General features: G+C 43.3%; 1 protein-coding gene and 1 long non-coding RNA gene across 2 annotated transcripts in view; one reads left to right on the top strand and one right to left on the bottom strand.

Annotated features, from left to right (window-relative positions):
- Positions 1-5,144: 5,144 nt before the first annotated feature.
- Positions 5,145-20,864, top strand: part of LOC100766590 — a 26,758-nt gene continuing 11,038 nt past the window's right edge. The window contains exon 1 of the long non-coding RNA XR_004771744.1: positions 5,145-5,237. This is a non-coding gene — a long non-coding RNA (uncharacterized LOC100766590). The remainder of the gene's footprint in view (positions 5,238-20,864) is intronic.
- Positions 18,040-20,864, bottom strand: part of Mgarp (mitochondria localized glutamic acid rich protein) — a 7,234-nt gene continuing 4,409 nt past the window's right edge. The window contains exons 3-4 of the mRNA XM_027394938.2: positions 20,502-20,595; positions 18,040-18,950 (exon numbers count right to left, since the gene is read on the bottom strand). Of these exons, the coding sequence (XP_027250739.1) occupies positions 18,415-18,950; positions 20,502-20,595 (630 nt within the window). The 3' untranslated portion in view covers positions 18,040-18,414. The remainder of the gene's footprint in view (positions 18,951-20,501; positions 20,596-20,864) is intronic.

Below are 20,864 nucleotides of genomic sequence, written 5' to 3'. Positions count from 1 at the left end.
GAATTGGAGAAAAAATCTAGCTAAGCCTGAATGAGCAGTCAGAATGTCCATGTTTTCCACTTTAAGTCCCTACTGGAGTTTTGCTCAACTTACCTCAGTGATGGACTGTAACTTGTAAGCTGAAATAAACCCTTTCCTCCCCTGTCGGGGGGGGGGGGGGGCGCTAAAAATCAATTATGGTATTTTGGATACAGGGCCTCAAACTCTATCCCAGGAGCTCGAATCTCACATTGCCTTTTAGATGGCAGCTGGTTACCACCAGATGGCTTGGCCTCAGTGGAGAATGTCTCCTAGTTTGCCTAACAACAGACCTAGGCCCTGGGTGAGCCCACACCTATTTTGAGGGCTTGTATACATGCCTAGGGACTGGTGAGAGGCTGGTGAAGACATGCAGTTTTAGGGGTGCCTCTAGGATTAAAGGAAATATTTGATATCAGCTTTATACATGATAATAGATGTCTTCTGATATCACCCCCCCCCATGGTTGGAAAGCTATTTAAGAGGATGCTTGAATAAACCATGGACTCCAGTCTCCAGCATGGACTGAGAGCCCTCCTGAGATGACAAGATATGTCTTTGTCTCATCCTTAACACCGCGAGGTAGCTAGGAGTTTCCCCAGGTCCATACTCTCCCACTCAGGGATGGACCCAGGGCTGTTTGGATGGCTCCAATTGCAGCCCCAAAGACATCAGTCCAGAATAGATGGCCTCTGTAACATAGGACTGATACAGGCAGAACCCTGGCTCTCCCCTTCATTTCTTTTTGTCAGTGTTTATCACAGCAACAGAAAGCAAGTAGTACAGGTACCAATATGTGTTATCCTCAACTCATAGCTCACAGCTCACAATTGTTCAGCTATTTGATGGTGCAGAGGTAGTATGCTTTCAATAGAAACCACTTCTGGATTTTGATCTTTTTCCCAGGTGTGATAGCTTTCTGACAAGGTGTTGTGAATGTAAATCATGTTAGGATTTCTGCTGCTATAGCAAAATACATGAGTCGTATACATTTATATAAATGTACACAGAGAGAAGTTTCATTTTGGTCCACAATTCTGGAGGTTTCAGCCCATATCTGAATAGGCCCTGTTGCTTTGGACTTGCAGCAAGACAGCACACCGTGGCAAGGAGAGCATGGCAGAGCCAACCTCTTCATGATGGAAAGAAAAGAGGGAGAGGGGCCTAGCTTCTTTTTAGCCCCTTCAAGTGCACAAATGAACCAAAAGACCCCATTGCATAACTCCCACCTCTTCTAAGTAGCATCCAGTTAGAGGCAAAGCCTTTAAAACTACATGGACACTCAGGGGCATTCAGCATCAAACTGAGCACCAAGCTAAGAATATGTGATAGTGCTTGTTCACTATGCCGAGTGGCAGCTCTCAGGCAGCATGAGATCAAGATCAATAACTGATGCTGTGAAGTATGCTGTGTTGTCAGACCATGAGGTTGGTGGGTGTATTAGTTATATGTGGTTTTATTGGAATATCTTACAGGCTGATGTCCAACAATGACTATTGTGAATGGGAAGTCCAAGAATCTGGTAGCTGCTCTAGGCCCACAGGGCTGGGTGTCTCAGCTGGAATGGATGTGCTGACAAGGCGAGGGAAAATAGGAGAAGGGTGAGCACATCCTTCCTTCTTCCATTATTCTTATATAGGCTTCCAAAGGTCTACATGCATGTCTGTGTACTAAGTGCATGCAGTGTCTGTGGTGGCCACAAGGGGGCATTAGATCATCTAGAACTGGAGTTACAGACCACTGTGAGCTATCCTGTGGGTGCAAGAAAACAAGTCTGAGGTGCTCTTAGATTCTGAACCACCTCTTCAGGCCCTAAAAGCATTTTTGTTTCTTTGAGACAGGGTCTCACTATACCGTTCTGGTTGTCCTGGAGCTCACTCTATAAGCCAGGCTGGCCTTGCACTCATAGAGATTCACTTACTTCTGCCTCCCCCAAGTGCTGGGGTTGAAGGCATATGCCACCACTGCCAGGCCTTTTTTTCCAGCAGTTTTTTTCAGGATACAATTCCCACATTTACATAAGAACACTGAGATAAATACTTTTGTGCATATATCTGTCACCATTTTTAGGTGTAGAAGCCATGACGGAGGTCTCAGTGCTCACAGATGAGCACTAGGGGAACCATAAACACTCAGGGTTGTTCCTTGAAAGGAAGGAATGCAGTATATGTTATCTGCCCAGAAAGCAGAGAGTGGACATGCTCTCTAGCTTGCTGACTTCTGCTCTACTTGAGTGGTGGGAGATTCTTCCAGCACCATCAGATCCTCTCCAGATCCTTCTTGCAAATTTGTTTTCCCCAGAATTTATAGAACCCATCTTTATGGACTTTAAAAGGGTTTTGATGCAGTCATGTCTGTTCTATATTTAGCTTTCTTTGTTCCCCAAAGAGATTTATGTATGCTTTGTTGTGAACCAGGGATGGAGCTAATCATCACTAGAATAAATTTTGCTAAATTGTGCTATGCTTAAATAGCCCTAAAATAAACTACTTGGGGTCAGACTCCCAAAGTTTGAACCAATACTGGCATCTGAGTCCTGTTAAACCTAACTTCATTCTTGCCTACCTTGGATCATCACATTGCTGGCCTCGGAGGTCACAGGGAGAGACCCCTGCATTTAAGAACATTCATATATGCCAGGAGATGGTCCTGCATAACTTTAATCCCAGCACTTGGAAGGCAGAGGCAGGTGGGTCTCTTTGATTTCAAGGCCAGTCTGGTCTGCAGAGGGAGTTCTAGGACAGCTAGAGCTACACAGAGAAACCCTGTCTTGAAAAACAGCTCTTAGGAGCTAGAGACAAAGCTCAACAGCCGAAAGTCCTTATTGCTCTTGCAATATGGATATAGCCTCAGTTCCCAGCACCCACAACCATTTTAACTCTAGTTCTAGAGAATTTGACGACATTTTCTGGCCTCCAAGCTCACCAGACATCCACATACATACATCATTTATCTATTTATTGCTTTTTTTGAGACAGAGTTTCTCTGTGTAGTCATGGCTGTCATGGCTGTGTAGTCATGAACTCTCATTGTAGACCAGGCTGGCCTTGAACACATGGAGATCCACTTGCCTCTGCTTCTGGAGTGTTGGGATTAAAGGGGTGTGCTACCACTGCCTGGATAGATTTTGGTTTTTCAAGACATGGTCTTTCTGTGTAGTCCTCGCTGTCCTGGAACTCACTCAACACCACATCTCAAATATGTATAACTTTTAAAATAAATAATTATTTATTTGGATGGCTGGCATGGTGGCATACACCTTTAATGGTGGCAGCACCTGGGAGGCAGAGGCAGGTGGATCTCTGAGTTCGGGGACAGCCTGGTCTACAGAGTGAGTTCCAGGACAGCCAAGGCTACACAGAGAAATCCTGTCTCAAAAAACCAAATAAAATAAAATAATTTGTGTATTTTAACTGGAAAATAATATTTGTGTATTATCTGGGGTCTATTTGTGTTTTTTATCTATAATGACATGGTAGAAAGAGTCAGTCAAGCTATTTACCTTGCCTACTTTTATTTTTAAGGTGAGAACAACAAAAAACTATTGTAGCAATTTAGTCCTGGCCACTAGGGGGAAGAGTGGAAAGCCAAAAATTTCAGATGTCTTCCAGAGATGTGTCCTGTAATTAAGTGGTGTTAGCTTCTCCTGTAATAATAGTACCATAGAGACATTCTTCTCTGTTTCTTTCATGAAAGATTGATTTTAAATAAAGTCCATTCCCCATGCACACACATTTCTCTCTGAAAATAATGTAGCATGTTGAGTCAAAGAGGTAGATACAAGAGATCATATATTGTGTAATTTTGTTAAATGAGACATCCAGAGACGACAAAACTGTACAGGCATAAAGTAGATTGGCAGTTGGATGGTCCAGAGGCTCAAGAACTAGGGGTCACAGTTCTGTCTCTCTCTCTCTCTCTCTCTCTCTCTCTCTCTCTCTGTGTGTGTGTGTGTGTCTCTGTCTCTCTGTCTCTCTGTCTCTCTCTCTGTGTGTCTCTCTCTGTCTCTTTGTCTGTCTCTGTGTGTCTCTCTGTGTGTCTCTCTCTGTCTCTCTCTCTCTGTCTCTGTCTCTCTGTCTCTGTCTCTCTGTCTCTGTCTCTGTCTCTCTCTCTCTCTCTCTCTCTCGTGTGTGTGGTGTGTGTGTGTGTGTGTGTGTGTGTGTGTGTGTGTGTGTGTGTGTGTAGGGTTGCTAGAGACGTAGCTCAGCAATTAAGGGTATTTATTCCTCTTACAGAAGACTTAAGTCCAGTTTCCAGCATCCACGTAGTGGCTCATAACAATCTCCAACTCCAGCTTCAGGTGATCCAATGCCCTCTTCTGGCCTCTGCAGACGCTAGGTACCTATGTGGTGCACAGACATACGTGCTAGCAAAACACCCATACACATAAAATAAACCAGAAACAATGGGGCCTGGAGAGATGGGGTGGTGTTATGAGTTCTGGATGCTCTTCCAGAGCTCAGGCTCAGTTCCCAGTACAACAGCAGATAATAGTCTTCTGTAAATACAGCTCCAGGAGAGATGATGCCCTCTTCTGGCCGCCACAGCCACCAGGCATATTCTTGGTACATGCACACAGGCAAAATGCCCATTCACATAAAATAAAAGTAAAGAAAGTTTTAACATAAAAATAAAAATGATTCGAGGCCAGTCTGGTCTCCAGAGCGAGTGTAAGGATAGGCTCCAGAGCTACACAGAGAAACCCTGTCTTGAAAAACCAAAATAAATAAATAAATAAAATAAAAATAAATAAAAGCATGTTATTTTCTTTCGTAGGACCTTACAAAATGTGGGGTTTTGTTTATTGGTTTGCTTTTGTTTTTTTGTTTTGTTTTGTTTTGTTTTGAGGCAGGGTTTCTCTGTGCAGCTTTGTAGACCAGGCTGGCCTCAAACTCACAGAGATCTGCCTGCCTCTGCCTCCCGAGTGCTGGAATTAAAGTTGTGCACCACCGCCTGGCTCAAAATGTATTTTGGATGTGAAATGTTCCCCGCAAGGCTTATGTGTTTGAATACTTGGTCCCCAGCTAACGATGAAGTTTGGGAAAACTGTTTGTAGTTGGGAAACTGTAGTTGGAGCGCTGGGAGAGGAAGTACATCACTGGGGCTAGGCTTTGAGGTCTTGTAGTCCAGACTCACTTCCTGTTCCTTGTTCTGAACACTGACTGCTGATACAACGTGACAAGCTGGCCTGGTGTGATAGACTGTATCTCTATGGAACTGTAAGCCAAAATAAATTCTTTCTCATTTACATTGCTTTAGTCAGAATATTTTTTAATGATTTATTTATTTATTACGTATACAGTGCTCTGTCTCCATGTATGCCCGCAGGCCAGAAGAGGGCGCCAGATCTCATTACAGATGGTTGTGAGTTCTATTGAACTCAGGACTTCTGGAAGAGCAGTCAGTGCTCTTAACCTCTGAGACATCTTTCTAGTCCCCTAGCCAGAATATTTTATCACAACAACAGAAAACAAGACAAGAGTATTACTTGTCCAAAATCCAGATCTTACTTTATTCCCTAGCCTATATTTTACATTCCTGATGATTAAACCGGAAATTACTTCAAGGAAATCCCTGGAATAAAAGAGAATATGTTCAAACCATTCAAAGGAATGGAATTTTTTAAAGTTAATTAGAATTGGCCAGAGGGGGAATAGAATCAAGTAATATCTGATTCTTAAAAAGCCAAACGAAGTGAAAGGAAATAGTTACGATTCAACTATCCATACATCATGTCTGGACACCTTGCAGAACTATTTATTATTTGTATATGGGAGAACAACAGGGCTTCCTCTGACCTCCTGTATCCAGGAGACCAATGAGAGGGAAAGCTGATGGCTTCCTGTGGTTTTTGTTTTCTTTAGTTTTTTTTTTTTTTTTTTTTTTTTTTTTTTTTTTTTTTTTTTTTTTTTTTTGAAGAAAGAAGGGCATGGTTGAACTCAGAACCTCATGCTTTGCTTGCTGGGAAAGTACCCTACTACTGAATCAGAGCCCCGGCATTTGCTTTTTAGTCTGGGTCAGGGTCTTACTAAATTGTTCAGGCTGGCCTTGAACTTAGAATCCTTTTGCCTCAGCTTCCTGGGTAACTGGGTTGGCAAGCCTGTAATACCAGGCCCAGTTACTATGTTCTTCTGTGATCTGACTGTGGAGTCTACTTTAGCTGCCACATTCTGCTTCCAAATATCCATGCTGACTGGAGGCAGGCCTTACTGCCTTAATCTTTCGTGGATGTGGAGAGTGCAGTCCTGGATTGTATACCAGGATGGCCTCAAATTTAGAGAGCTCTCCTGGCAGGTCTTTAATCCCAGCACTCGGGAGGCAGAGGCAGGTGGATCCCTGTGAGTTCGAGACCAGCCTGGTCTACAAGAACTAGTTCCAGGACAGCCTCCAAAGCCACAGAGAAACCCTGTCTAAAAAAAAAAAAAAAAAAAAAATTAGAGAGCTTTGCCTATCTCTGTCTGTTGATTGCTGGGATTTAAAATATGGACTACCAGTCCTGTGGTGGTAACATGTATTTAATCCCAGCACTTGGGAGGCAGCGGCTGATGGATCTCTGGGAGTTTGAGGTCAGCTTGGTCTATAGAGCAATTCTAGGATTCCCAGGGCTACATAGAAAAACCCTGTCCTGAAAAACCAAAACCAAAAGCAAAATAAAAAATGCATGGACTACTTATCCAGTCACCTTTGTAATTTTTACTAAATCCCACAATTTAAGAATGTGGTGCCTTTAATCCCAGCACGCAGGAGGCAGAGGCAGGATGAGCTCTTTGAGTTCAAGGCCAGCCTGATCCACATAGCAAATTCCAGGCAGCCAAGGCTACATAGTGAGACCTTGGGAAGAGAAAGGGAAAAAAAGAGAGAGAAAATACATATCCAAATATGTTGCCCTTCTGACCGCTACACTTATTGCACACATACACTTTGGCACACATAGACACACATACATACCTAACAAATAAATGCTTTACAAATTCCATAAATACAGGCCTTTAATCCCAGCACTCGGGAGGCAGAGGCAGGCAGATCTCTGTGAGTTCGAGACCAGCCTGGTCTACAAGAGCTAGTTCCAGGACCCACTCCAAAGCCACAGAGAAACCCTGTCTCGAACCCCCTCACCCAAAAAACTCAATAAATACATAATGCAATATATGATAATTATATGATGCAAGTTTATTTTATTTATTTGGGGATAATAATGAAAAAACAGAAATAGATTATAGTAGGAGGAGTAATTTATTTTCAAATATTCAGAATATCCTCTGAAAAAAGCCAAGAGGATAAAAAGGAGAGGGGAATTGAGGCAGACTATGGGCGGGAGTGGTGACTGTGGAAAAAAAATTAAAGCTAACCCCTGATGGCTATGCATGTCTGCAAAAACAGCACTTGGGAAGTGAAGGCAGGATCAGGTATTCAAGGCTATCATCAGCTGCACAGCAAGTTAAAGGCTAGCCTTGGCTACATGAAACTCTGTTTCAACAAAAGAAAAACTAAGGAAGTGGGCTGGAATTGTAACATATACGGTAGATCATCTATGTAGTATGTGCAAGGCCATGGGTTCAACTTTTATCACTCCTTTCCCCAAAGGAAACAAAAACACCCACTGGAATTATAGATTGTGGGTCAACAAATAAATGATGGCTAGTGGAAACCATTAAGATGGCCAGCTGGAGGAAAGTGCTGAAGCCTGCAAGCATACTTTTCTTCATTTTGCTTTTAAATTCTAATTACACTTATTTATTTATTTGTGTGTGTGTGTGTGTGTGTGTGTGTGTGTGTGTGTGTGTGTGTGTGCATGTGCCACAGTACATGTATGGAAGGAGGTCAGAAGACAGCTTTCAGAAGTTAGTCCTTTTCTCCCGCTATGGGAGTCCCAGAGATCAAACTCAGGTCCTTAATGGTAACAGCAAGGGTCCTTCTCTGCTGGGCCATCTCATCGCCCTTTTATTTTCCCCACATATTTTTAGCTAGAAAATTCATCCACAGCCGGGGTGGGGGGCGGAGAGGATGCAGACAGTTGCGATGATGGCCAAGTTTGAACAGGAGAAATTCTGCTTCAGATTAATAGGTACAAAGAAACAGGAAATTAACTTTTGGGGAGAAGCAGGAAATACCCGGTAGCCGAAAACAGTCAACAGGAAAGTAAGAATGAAGGCAGCCTTAGAAAACCAGGCCTCATTACTGTCCTCACGAAATCCTCTTTTGAAGATGCCTACCATTGGACAAAAACCAATGGGCTTGCAAGAACTTACGTAAGTTCTCACAGTAACTTTATTTTACTGATTTTTCTTGAATGCGTTTTAAGGTATACTATGACACGGGGTGTTTGTTCAACTAGAGGAGAGCTAGTCACTCTGATATGAAGAGTCAGTTTTGAAAATAGCTGGGAACATCTCTTGAGGGACAGTGAAGCTAAACTAATTCGAAGCGGCAGATGTATTCACACTGGGATGCGCCTGGCCTGCGGGCAGCAGCAGCCCTTACATAAGCTGATTAGGTTGAGCTGCTTGCTGGACCGTTCAGAGCTCTGCTGAACCCACGCCCTGCATTTGCCCTCTCTGGTTTAGTGAAGACACATCAAGGGCAGTGGACTAGAGGAGAACAAAATAATAATACATCAATAAATATCATGTCTCTCGAAAATAAGTGAAAATCCCACTTAGAATATAACAAATGGGCTTTCTACTGAGAGGGGAAACATAGGTTCACTCTTTTTTTTTTTTCTTAAATACTCAGTTTGAAAATAAATTCTATGTATATTGGTGTTTTGCCTGCATGTGTATATCTGTTTCAGGATGTAGATTCCTTAAAACTGATGGGTGCTGGGAACTGAACCCAGATCCTCTGGAAGAGCAGCCAATGCTCTTAACCACTAAGCCATCTCTCCAATCTTACTTCTTTAGGCAAAACGTTTGTATTTGTATTTGAGAATTCTTTAGTTGGGCACCTGTATAATCTGAGGAAAGTTTATACTGGAAGTTATAATTATTTTAGTGAAGTTATTTTTTTTTTCAAAATTTAACCTTTTCAAATAGATTTAGGTTGAATGCCATGAAATTTCTGATTTCTTTTTTATTTCTACTTTTACTTTTTCTTTTTACCAATCCCAGTTCCCTCTCCCTCCTGTCCTTCCATTCCCCCCCACCATCTCTCCATTCCTGCCTCCCCATTCATTCCTCAGGGAGGGTGAGGCCTGTCATGGGGGAATCATCAAAGTCTGTCACATCATTTGGGGTGGGACTAAGGCCCTCCCTCCTGTATCTAGGCTGAGAGAGTATCCCTCCATAGGGAATGGACTCCCAAAGCCCATTCCTACACTAGGGATAAATACTGGTTTCACTGCCAGCAGCCCCATAGACTGCCTAGGCCCCCCAGCTGACACCCACGTTCAGGGGGCCTGAAATTTCTGATTTTGTAGCAAATAAATGATGATATTATTCAGTGTTCTATAACAGACCAGAATTCTAAATTAAGTCCTATAATTTCATCCAACAAACTTTATTTTCTTTTTTTTTTTTGGGGGGGGGTTCAAGACAGGATTTCTCTGTGGCTTTGGAGGCTGTCCTGGAACTAGCTCTTGTAGACCAGGCTGGGCTTGAACTCACAGAGACTTTGTTTTCTTTTGAGGTTTTGTTTTTCGAGTTAATTTTGTTGTTTGCTTGTTTGTAGACAAAAATCTCACAGTGAAGCCCCTGCTGGCCTCAGACATGAGTTTTCCTGGGATGAGATTACAAGCATGGGCCATTATGCCCCAATTCAACAAATGTTTTTATTTGTGTCTCAGTGTTTGTGTGTATGTATTCTTACATGTATGCCATTGTGGATGGAGTTTACTGTTCCACCTGGTCCTGTTGCCATTTAGCCCCAAATAAACACACAGGAGACTTTAACTAATGGTTCAGGCTTCTTATTGACTAGCTCTCTCTTAATTGTTAACCCATTTCTATGAATCTAAGTATACCCACGTGGTTTTATCTTATCAGAGAATGTCCAGACCTGCTACTCCTTCCTCTCTTGCAGCCTCTCTCTGCCTCCTCTCCCTAGAATTCTCCTGGTCTGGTAGCCCAGCCTATACTTCTTGCCTGGCTACTAGCCAATCTGTGTTTTATTCATCAACCAATAAGAGAAACATATATACTGAAGGACATCCCCCATCATGCTACAACCCATGTGTAGTAGAGGTCAGAGGACAGCTTGCAGGAGTCAGTTCTCTTTTTCCATCATGTGGATCCCAAGGATAGAACTCAGGTCATTGGGCTTGGAAGCAAGTGGCTTTACTCGAGGAGTCAGGTTACTTGTCCTCAACAATCATTTCTGACAGCCTTAATATAATCTTTATTCTTTTTTTTTAAGATTTTATTTATTTATTATGTATACAACATTCTGCTTCCATGTATATCTGCACACCAGAAGAGGGCACCAGATCTCATAACGGATGGTTGTGAGCCTCCATGTGGTTGCTGGGAATTGAACTCAGGACCTCTGGAAGAGTAGTCAGTGCTCTTAACCTCTGAGCCATCTCTCTAGCCCATAATCTTTATTCTTGAGCAATTTCCATTTTAATCTCGGCACTCGGGTGGCAGAGGCAGGCAGATCTCTGTGAGTTCGAGACTAGCCTGGTTTACAAGAGCTAGTTCCAGGATAGCCTTCAAAGCCACAGAGAAACCCTGTCTCAACTGCCCCCCCCCCCCCGAAAAAACCCAAAATGTAAATGAGTGCAAAGCAGAATGATAAGTGCTATGGTAGAGACAAGTATAAGATGGCACAGTAGGAGATGTGGCTGATTTCACTATGAGGAGAAGAAAGGTTTTGCAGAGCAGAAGGTGGCTAGCTGTTTGATTTCTGTTGTGGTGGTAAAACACTCTGAACAAAAAGCAACTGGTGAGAAAAATGTTTAGCTTGCAGGTTATAGTTCATTGTCTAGGGAAGCCAGATCAAGAACTCAAGGCAAAGGGCTGGAGAGATGGCTCAGAGGTTAAGAGCACTGACTGCTCTTCCAGAGGTCCTGAGTTCAATTCCCAGCAACCACATGGTGGCTCACAACCATCCGTTATGAGATCTGGTGCCCTTCTTCTGGTGTGCAGATATACATGAAAGCAGAATGTTGTATACATAATAAATAAATAAAATCTTAAAAAAAAAAAAAAAAGAACTTAAGGCAAGAACTTGGAGGTAGAAACAGAAACCATAGAGCAACCCTTCCTGGCCTGTTTCCAGGCAGCCGCTTCTTTTCTCCTTCTATTTTGTTTTTGTTTGTTTGTTTTGTTTTTGTTTTTTCAAGACAAGATTTCTTTGTATAGCCCTGGCTGTCCTGGAACTAATTCTATAGACAAGGCTGACCCTGAACTCAGAGATCTGCCTGCCTCTGCCTCCCAAGTGCCACCAAGTCTGGCTTTCAGCAAGCTTTCTTCTTTTTGTTTGTTTTGTTTTGTTGAGACGGGGTTTCTCTGTGTAGCCTTGGCTGTCCTAGAACTCACTCTTTAGAACATTAGCAAGCTTTCTTATATGGCTCGGACCTGCCAATTGGGAGTGGCTCCACCCACAATGGCCCAGGCCTTTCCTTGTAAATTAGCAATCACAAAACCATGGAGCATCTTTCCAGCCCCCCACATATGCACAATTGAGGCATAAATAGGGTGTCAGTTTCAGAACTCATGTGAAATCATTTTGGATGTCTACATTGTGGGGAAGGAAAATGGTTGAAGACTACAGGGAAACACAATAACCAAAATAAGAGGTTTTATTTACTTATTTGTGTGTGTGTGCCACTGCTGAGAGGTGCATGAGGTGATAGTGGGGAGGGGTGCATGTGTGGAGATCAGAAGACTACTAGGGGCCGGGCGTTGGTGGCGCAGGCCTTTAATCCCAGCACTTGGGAGGTAGAGGCAGGCGGATCTCTGTGAGTTCGAGGCCAGCCTGGTCTACAAGAGCTAGTTCCAGGACAGCCTCCAAAGCCACAGAAAAACCCTATCTCAAAAAAGACTACTAGGTGGAGTCATTTCTCTTTTACCTTTTCATGGCTTCCTGGTATTGAACTTAGGTCACCAGGCTTGCTCAGCAAGTATATTCACTTAGTTATCTTGCTTTCTCGGATATATCTTGCTGTCCAGTGCTATTAAATAGATATGGAGCCTGCCACAAAATTTTATCATTTCAATCACATAGTATGGAAGGGAAATGAGGTTTTTAGCTGGGAGATATATGATCAAATCCACACTTTAGGAAGTATTAGTTGCTTTGATATATAGTTCAAATTTGTTATGTTTTGGTTTTTGAGACAGGGCTTCTGTGTGTAACAGCTCTAGCTGTCCTGGAACTCACTCTGTAGACCAGACTGGCCTCGAACTCACAAAGATCTGATCCGACTGCCTCTGCCTCCTGAGTGCTGGGATTACAGGCATGCGGCTGCCACCACCACCTGGCTTAATTTTTTAATATTAGTTACTTTCCTTGTAGTTGTGCCAAAGTAACAAATGTAAAATGAGGAAAGAAGGGTTTGTTTGGCTCAGGGTTTGAGATTACAGTCTGGCATTTTAGGGAAGTTAGGAAGCCAGAGCTTGAGGTGATTGATCGCATTGCATATGCAGCCAGGAAGCAGGGGAGCCAGTGCTGTCAACTGCTGAGCCATCTCTCCAGCCCCATAAACACCTTAATAACACAATACAGTCACTGAAAGACTGAATCAGTCCCTGCCCATCTTGGCTCAAAACAAATTTAACAATCAGGATAATTGGTCATGCTAGTTGGTTTCTGCTTGAGATAGATTTGACCACAACCTTAATAAAATTTTCTGTTCTAATGGACGAGTGAAAACATTTCTAACATGTGAAGAAAAGTTCTGGGCAAGCAATATGACTTAGTAGGTAAGTGTTTGCAACCAAAACCTGATGACCTGAGTTCAATCCCTAGGACCCACATACGGAAAGAGAGAACTGACTCCTGTAAGTTCTATCTGACCTCCACACATTTAGTGTGTGTGTGTGTGTGTGTGTGTGTGTGTGTGTGTGTGTTGTGTTGCAGCACATATGAGGTCAGTGGGTATTTCACAGGAATGTTTGGCTTTATGCCTGGCAGAAGCAAAGCTGTGGGTTTGATTGCCAACACTGCAAATAATAATACAATAATTTGGAACTAGAGAGATGATGGCTCAGAGCTTAAGAGAACTGGTTACTCACCCGAGCGGTGGTGGCACACGCCTTTAATCCCAGCAGAGGCAGAGGCAGGCAGATCTCTGAATTTGAGGCCAGCCTGGTATACAGAGAGAGTGACAGAACAGGATCCAAAGCTACATAGAGAAACCCCGTCTCGAAAAACAAGAGAGAGAGACAGAGAGAGCTGGCTGCTCTTCCAGAGGTCCTGAGTTCAATTCCCAGCAACACATGTGGCTCACAACCATCTATAATGAGATCTGGTGCCCTTTTCTGGTGTGTAAGCATACATGCCAGTAGAACATTGTATACATAACAAATAATTAATAATTAATTTTTGGGGGGCGGGGTGGGTTTTGAGACAGGGTTTCTCTGTGGCTTTGTAGGCTGTCCCGGAACTAGCTCTTGTAGACCAGGCTGGTCTCGAACTCACAGAGATCCACTTGCCCCTGCCTCCTGAGTGCTGGGATTAAAGGCGTACACTGCCACCACCATCCAGCAAATAATTAAATCTTAAAAAGAAATACAGTGATTTGTTAGTGTTAGTATTTATCTCATCAGTGATCAAATCTCTCAGCTAATCTATGAGGGGTTTCAGCTTGTGAAATGTCTCTAACAAGCTCCTGTTTGTACAGTTGGTCTCCCATCACTGGTGCTGTATTGGGGCCAGTGTAGCCTCTGTGCAGGAAGTGTGTCTCTGGGAACCAGCCTCAGTGGACCTACATTCAAATGCTGCTTCTTATGCAATGCTGGGGATTGAATGCAGCCATCCCCAGCCCAAGTCTCATTGTCGTTTTACATACATAGGTTTCATGTTGTTGGTTTGACTGTAGAACCAATCTCACATCTGGTATTAGCTACAGGCAGGGCCTAAGACAGGGTGGTTGAAGGCAATGGGGGAAGTAGGAACAGAAGGTTTACCACGAGTTTACAGTTGGTAAATCTTCGTGTAGGGCACATGATGTTTTATTACACTCTTCTTTTGTTTGAGGTTTTTCTACAACAGAGTATTGAAAAGAGAAGTTCACATTTAAGGTTTGCTTTCTAAGACAAGAGAACTTCCTTTTGTGAATAGGATCTGTAGCACTTTGGTGATGTGTCCTGTGACTATTAGGAAAACTTGCTATGCACATAGCACTGGCTGGCCTGGAGCTCTCTATGTAGAGTATGTAGAGTATGTAGAGTAGGCTGAGCTACTCAAAGAGATTCTGCAGCCTCTGTCTCCCAAGTGCTGAGATTAAAAGTGTGCACCACCATGCCTGGCTTGCCAAACATTCTTTTTTAAAATTTTATTTATTTATTTATTTTTCCTCTCAGTCCTTCATTTTATCTTTCCCTAGATTTTTTTTATTTAAATTAGAAACAATCTTATTTTACATATCAATCCCAGTTCGCTCTCCCTCCCATCCTCCCATGCTCCCAACCAACCTTCCATCCCATCCCCCTTCTGCGCCCCAGAGAGGGTGGAGCCTTCCATGGGGTATCATCAACGTCTGTCATATCATTTGGAGCAGGGCCTAGGGCCTCCCCTGTGTTTCTAGGCTGAGAGAGTATCTCTCTATGGGGGAATGGGCTCCCAAAGTCCATTCGTACACTTGGAATAAATACTGATCCACTACCAGAGGCCCCATAGACTGCCCAGGCCTCCTAACTGATACCCACATTCAGGGGGCCTTTTTAAAAAATATATTTTATTTATTTATTTATTTATTGAGACAGGATTTCTCTTTGTACCCTTGACTGTCGAATTCACTCTGTAGATCAGGTTGTTCTCAAACTCATAGAGATTCACCCGCCTCTGCTTCTCAGATGTTGGGACTAAAGTCATGCACCACCACCCAGCTTTATGTTTTATTATTTTTATTTATTTATGTATATGTGTATCTGTCTGCATATGAGTAGGGACAGAGGGATGTCAGAGCCCCTGAAGCTGGAGTTACTGGCAGTTGTGAGCTGCCAGATGTGTGTACTGGAAGTAGAGTTCAGATCCTCGGTAAGAACAATACTCTCTTAACCACTGAACCATCTCTCTAGGCCAGGTGCCAAACATTCTTGATTGATAGCATAATGATAAACATCCCGGCTCTTGATTTCTGAGTCACAGAAACCAGCCCTGGAGGCTTTGTTGTGTGATGACAGCCTCTGTCCCTGAATCATTGTCAATCAGTGTCTCTCCTTTGCAGAAGAAATTATCCCAACTAAAATAGTAACAAAGAGTTGTGCAGAGGTGGTGCATACCGGGGACAGAGGCAGGCGGATCTCTGAATTCAAGGCCAGCCAAGCCTACAGAGTGAATTCCAGGACAGTCAAGGCTACACAGAGAAACCCTGTCTCATAAAACAATATGATAAAAATAAAATTAATTACAAAACAAAGCAAAGATAGTTTCTGTAGTGCTTCTGTGTGTTTGTGTGTGAGTGCACTAAGGAGTGTGTGTGTGTGTGTGTGTGTGTGTGTGTGTGTGTGTGTGAGTTCACTAAGGAGTGTATCTGTGTGTGTGTGTGTGTATGCACTATGAGTGCATCTGTGTGAGAGTGCACTATGAGTGTATCTGTGTGTGTGTGTGTGTGTGTGTGTGTGTGTGTGTGTGTGTGTGTGGACCGGGGAGTACTTCTGTTACATCTCAGATGATTCAGTGAATGATCACCTCTAATCCATCAGGTCTCAGATTTATGGATCTCATGAAGAATTGATACTGAGACAAATTAAGAGGCAAATACAAGGTGTCAGTCGGTCCTCAAAGTCGTGATTAAGCCCTGTAGTTTCTGTGTCTCTACCTTTCAAATCCCAGGGGCATTAGCTGGTCAGTCTATAAATTTGATCCATCTATTCCTTTCTAATCTAGACACACCCACCGCCAATCATCCGAGGTAAAATTCCTTGGATGCAGAGGTTCCTGAGCACCGTTACTGGAAGAATGGAGAATGGGGAGAGGGAAGCAGGAAAGAGCAGGAAAACGTGTTAAGCAGGATGTAATCTCTCCCAGGGACTAGCTTCAGTTCTGAAAGAGGTAGAGCTCTGGGGCACTGTACTTGAGCTGGTCCCATCTTTTATCCTGCTATGATGGTCAGTCATTGGTTACCAACTGCCTGGAGTGAGGGAGGGGGCTGGAGAGGGACGTGAATAGTCATAGCAGCTGGGAGCAAATGTTCCCAGTTAAGGGGATCAAAAAAAAAAAAAAAAAAACGTCATCAGCTGCCGCATTTAAGTCTAGTAATGCCCCAAATCTTGCATAACTCTGTGTTATCTAGGCCATCTCCCCCTACCCCACCCGCCTTCTCTCTTGAAGCAAGGTTCTTCTATGTATGTAGCTAAAGCTGACCTTGAACTCATGAACATCTATCCTCAGACTCTGAGTGCTAGGATAAAACGCATCATCATTGTGCCTGGGTTCACCCACTCCATTCTTTTCTGGGACATCTCCAGAAAAGGACTTACTCCTCTTCACGCATACTGGTCACCTCAAAATTCCGGAATTTCCCAGCATGCTTTGGCTGCAGATCATTTGTGCTTTTTTGTTCCCTCACCTGGCATGACTTCCCCTCCAGACACCTTCATAAAAAGACTTGCTCTGGCTGGCTATGGTGGCACACATCTTTAAATGTAGCACTTGGAGAGAAGCTGCTGTTGCCAATAAAGGGCCACTTCCCAACCCCGGGCCGGTGCAGTACTTGGGGCTGATACCCAAGGACTGGGTGAAGGTCATGACTGTGAACTACAACAGGCACAGGGAGCTGGGAGAAGGTGCCAGATTCTGAGGAGCAGGTGCTGGTAGTTGTGGAGACCAAGAGTCAAAAAGAGATCATGGAGCACGTAAAGAAAATTTGGGGCAAGAAAGAGGAGACCCTGAGGGAGGAGGAGCTGGAGAAGCAGCAGCAATCTCATTCAGCCAGCCTTGCTCCCCCACCCTCCTTAGTACTGCTTGCAGGAATGCCCCGTGGGAAGTGGAAGGTCAGGTACGCTGCCCTGGCCTGGTGCCTGCTCTGAAAGCTAGCACTTAGGTCTGAGGAAGATCATTGGGATGGACTGATGGAGCTCTGCAATGGAAAGGCCTGATAGCACGCCCATTTAAAGGACATAGGGAGAAGGCCAGGGTCACCAGCTGCTGAACAGATGTCCATAAAAGATTTAGTCTTCCTGTTTAAAAAACAAAAAACAAAAAGCAAAACAACAACAACAAAAAATAGCACTTGAGACACTGAGGCAGGGAAATAGAATTTGAAGGTTAGCCTTAGAGCTATATAGTGAGTTTGAGGCAAAGGCTGTCTCACAGAATAAAATAAGACTTTTTTTTTACTGTCATATCTAAAATGACAATTTCACTTCCAGCTGAAACTTGAAAACTCTACTTAATCCTTATATCTAATTTTATTTGTCTTGTTATCTAGTCTAAATAATATTTGTATTATCTAAAATACAAGCCGAGGATCACTCAAAACAGTGGCTGGTAGGCTGAAGGCACTCTGTGAGTATTTGCTGCATGCATACATGCATGAATGATTCCTGGCAGGAAGTGTAAATCCTCAGTAAGCACTGAACTGAACCAGAAAAGCATGTACCCTCCCTTATATAACAAACAGGGAAAGGGCAGAGCTCTCCAGAGCCTTGCTCTTCCTTCAGTAATATTACAAAGCTTGGTCTCTTTGTGAGAAGATGTATGCATGGAGGTTAATGTGTAATATATGTACTTCTATATGTACATTGTAAGAATAGAAACTCCAGGCCTGGTGAGATTGCGGCTCACACCTATAAGCCCAATACCCAGCAAGGCTGCCAGCCTAGGCTAAGTAGTGAGCTCTAGGTCAGCCTGGGTCATAGATATCGTTATCCTAACCACAAGTCTCCCTCCCCCAACAATAAGAAAGAATAGAAACACTTAAGATATTCTAATTTTATTTAAATGAGTTCACATCAAACTCAATAGTCCAGTCTTACACATAACAAAGAGAAAGGCAGAGCAGAAGTCAAAGAGATACAGGTTGCACAGATAACTCAATTTCTAAAAAGGAAAATTTAAACCCAAAGTTAATCCTGTTTAAGCTCTTTACACAGCCTGATCTTAGAGGGTAGAAAACTATTAAGACATGTAAAATATCAAACCCCACCCAAACATCTATTAGTAAAAGCCAAATTCTTTAACGTATATTAAATTCTAGAAAGAAGGTCTAAGGCTGCTAAAAATACAAAAGCAACTATGGAATTTTACAGATCAGCCTTGGGGTGAGGCTGCTTCTGCTGTGACCTCGGTTTCTTACTGTGAATCACACTGGGCAGAGGGTTCTGAGCCCAAGGGAGGGCTTTCTTCTAGTTCAGCACTCTCTTCGCAGCTCTGCTTCCCATCGGTATCCTCGGTGCTGACATCAGCCTGGTCCTGAGCTGAGCTCTCTGCCTCTGCAGTGGCTTCAGGAGCTGTGCTCTCCACCTCTGTAGTGGGTTCAGGACCTGCGCTGGCCACCTCTTCAGTGGGTTCAGGAGCTGCGCACTCCACCTCTGCAGTAGATTCAAGAGCCGAGTTCTCCACCTCTGTAGTGGGTTCAGGGACTCCCTCAGTGGTCTCCCACGGGCAAGTCTCGGTGATCTTCAGCTCAGGCTCCTCCCTCAATATGGACGTCTCCACTAGGGCATCCTCGCCAGGGATCAGGGAGGCCCCTGAGGCAGGAGACTCTTCTGGAGGCCCAGCTGCCAACTCTGGGACTTCTTCAGCATATACCAATTCAATTTCCTTTTCAGAAATTTCTCCAACTCCTGAACGTGCTTTCCCAGCTTCTGCCACATTCTCCTTTTCGCCTTTAGGATGTGGTTCATTAAGCAAAGTATTAATTGGAAGAACATGGGAATAGAGTGGAATAATGCAATCAGTTTATTTTATTTAAATTCAGAAGAAGGGGACATTTTTTGAGACAACATTTAAAAACAGCCTTGCTTAGTCATGAATCTGCCATGTAACCTGGGATGACCTTCAACTCCTGATCCTCCTGCTCCATTTTCCAAGTATTGTGATTATCTTTATCCTCCCAAGCCATCCTGCTGGCTCTAATACTGTTTCCTAGTACCAAAATAAAAAATTAAAACTGAATGCCCGGCCTTGTGGTGCACACTTGTCAGTTCCAGCACTCCAGAGGTGGCGGCAGGTAGATTTTTGTGAGTTCAGGGCCAGCCTGACCTACATAGTGAAAGTCTGTCTCAAAAGAACCAAACCAAACCAAACCAAACCAAAAATCCACACTACCACAACAACAACAAAAAAAAAACCCTCAAACCAAACCCAAACAACCTCTCCCCCGAAACAAAACAAATAAAACCACAAAGCAAAACCTGACTCCTGAGCTGCTAATAACTCTGTTCCTAAATAGTAGTGACCACAGTAATTGATAGTAACGTCATAGTCTAGATAGAAAAAAAAAAAAACGTATAATTTAAAGTAATTAGCTTGGCGCTGGAGAGATGGCTCAGTGTTAAGAGCTCGGGGGTGGGGGGAAGAGGTGGCTGCTCTTACAGAGAACTAGGGTTTGTTGCCCTGCACCCACATGGTGGCTCACAAACATCCGTAATTCGGCTCTGGGGGTTCTCTCTTCTGACCTCTTCGGGGAGAGGGGGAGGGATGCAGAAGGGACAGGACAGGACACTATGACAACTGGGTATATGATATGTAGCATACATATCTCCATGCAGGCAAAACACACACACACACACACACACACACACACACACACACACACACACACGCATACATAAAATAAAAATGAATTGTTAAAAATTTAAAAAATTTAAAGTAAGCTGTTTGAGGCAAGAAATGGATGTTAGGGTAAAACTGTAAAGTTTCTGTTCCCACGGTGGCCATTTTCCAGGCTCAGGGGCTCAGGAATGATTCAACTCATGTAAAGCATACTTTGAGAAAGACACATGGATGGTGCTGGCCAAAACCAGAAAAAAAAAAAAAAAGCTTATAATTTAAAACAATATGGGGGGAGTGAGACGTCAAACTGCTGAGACAGATGCTAAAATTATGCTTGCATGAATGGGTGTCTGGTAGTAGAAATAATATTACCATACAGAAGAATGGAAACTGCCTCTCAGCAAGCAGAATACAGAGAAACTCGCTCATTTACCAAATGCACTCATCCATAGCTAGTAACTCTAGGGGACTGTGATCTTCCTTCCTGAGTGAATCCCTACACATAGCAACTCTTGATTAAGTTACTAAAGAAATGAAAGAAAGAATCAAGTGGTGGTTCATATCTGTAATCCTAGGTCAAGAAGTGGAGGCAGGAGTATCACAAGTTCTTGGGATTCATGAGACCTGTTTCTAATAAGTAAACAATAAGAAGTTCACTTTACCTGCAAGTGGCTGTAACCCTGGTTTTGTCTGTTCTCTCACATCTGTGACACGTTCTGTATGTCTGACTTGCTTTGATGTGACAGCCTTGTAAGTCTGAAAGAAAATGTGTGCTTAGCTTTCTTTCTCCCTCTCTAAGATTCATCATATTCAATTCCCTATGCAACCACCATTAGAAGTTTCAAGAACAATTTCAGTATCGCACAGAAGAGAAATCAATGCCTGCTCACCACTTAAACCAACCCCCTCTTTTGGAGACAAACCTGTCTCCATAAGGGTCCTTTGCTGGTCTGGAACTTGGAATGCAAACCAGAATGACCTTGGACTCAGAGCATTGGATTAAAGCTGTGAGCTAGCAAGCCAGG

Source organism: Cricetulus griseus (assembly GCF_003668045.3).
Source record: "Cricetulus griseus strain 17A/GY chromosome 1 unlocalized genomic scaffold, alternate assembly CriGri-PICRH-1.0 chr1_0, whole genome shotgun sequence".
NCBI classification, from domain to species: domain Eukaryota; kingdom Metazoa; phylum Chordata; class Mammalia; order Rodentia; family Cricetidae; genus Cricetulus; species Cricetulus griseus.
This window is presented reverse-complemented; position numbering and strand designations above follow the sequence as displayed.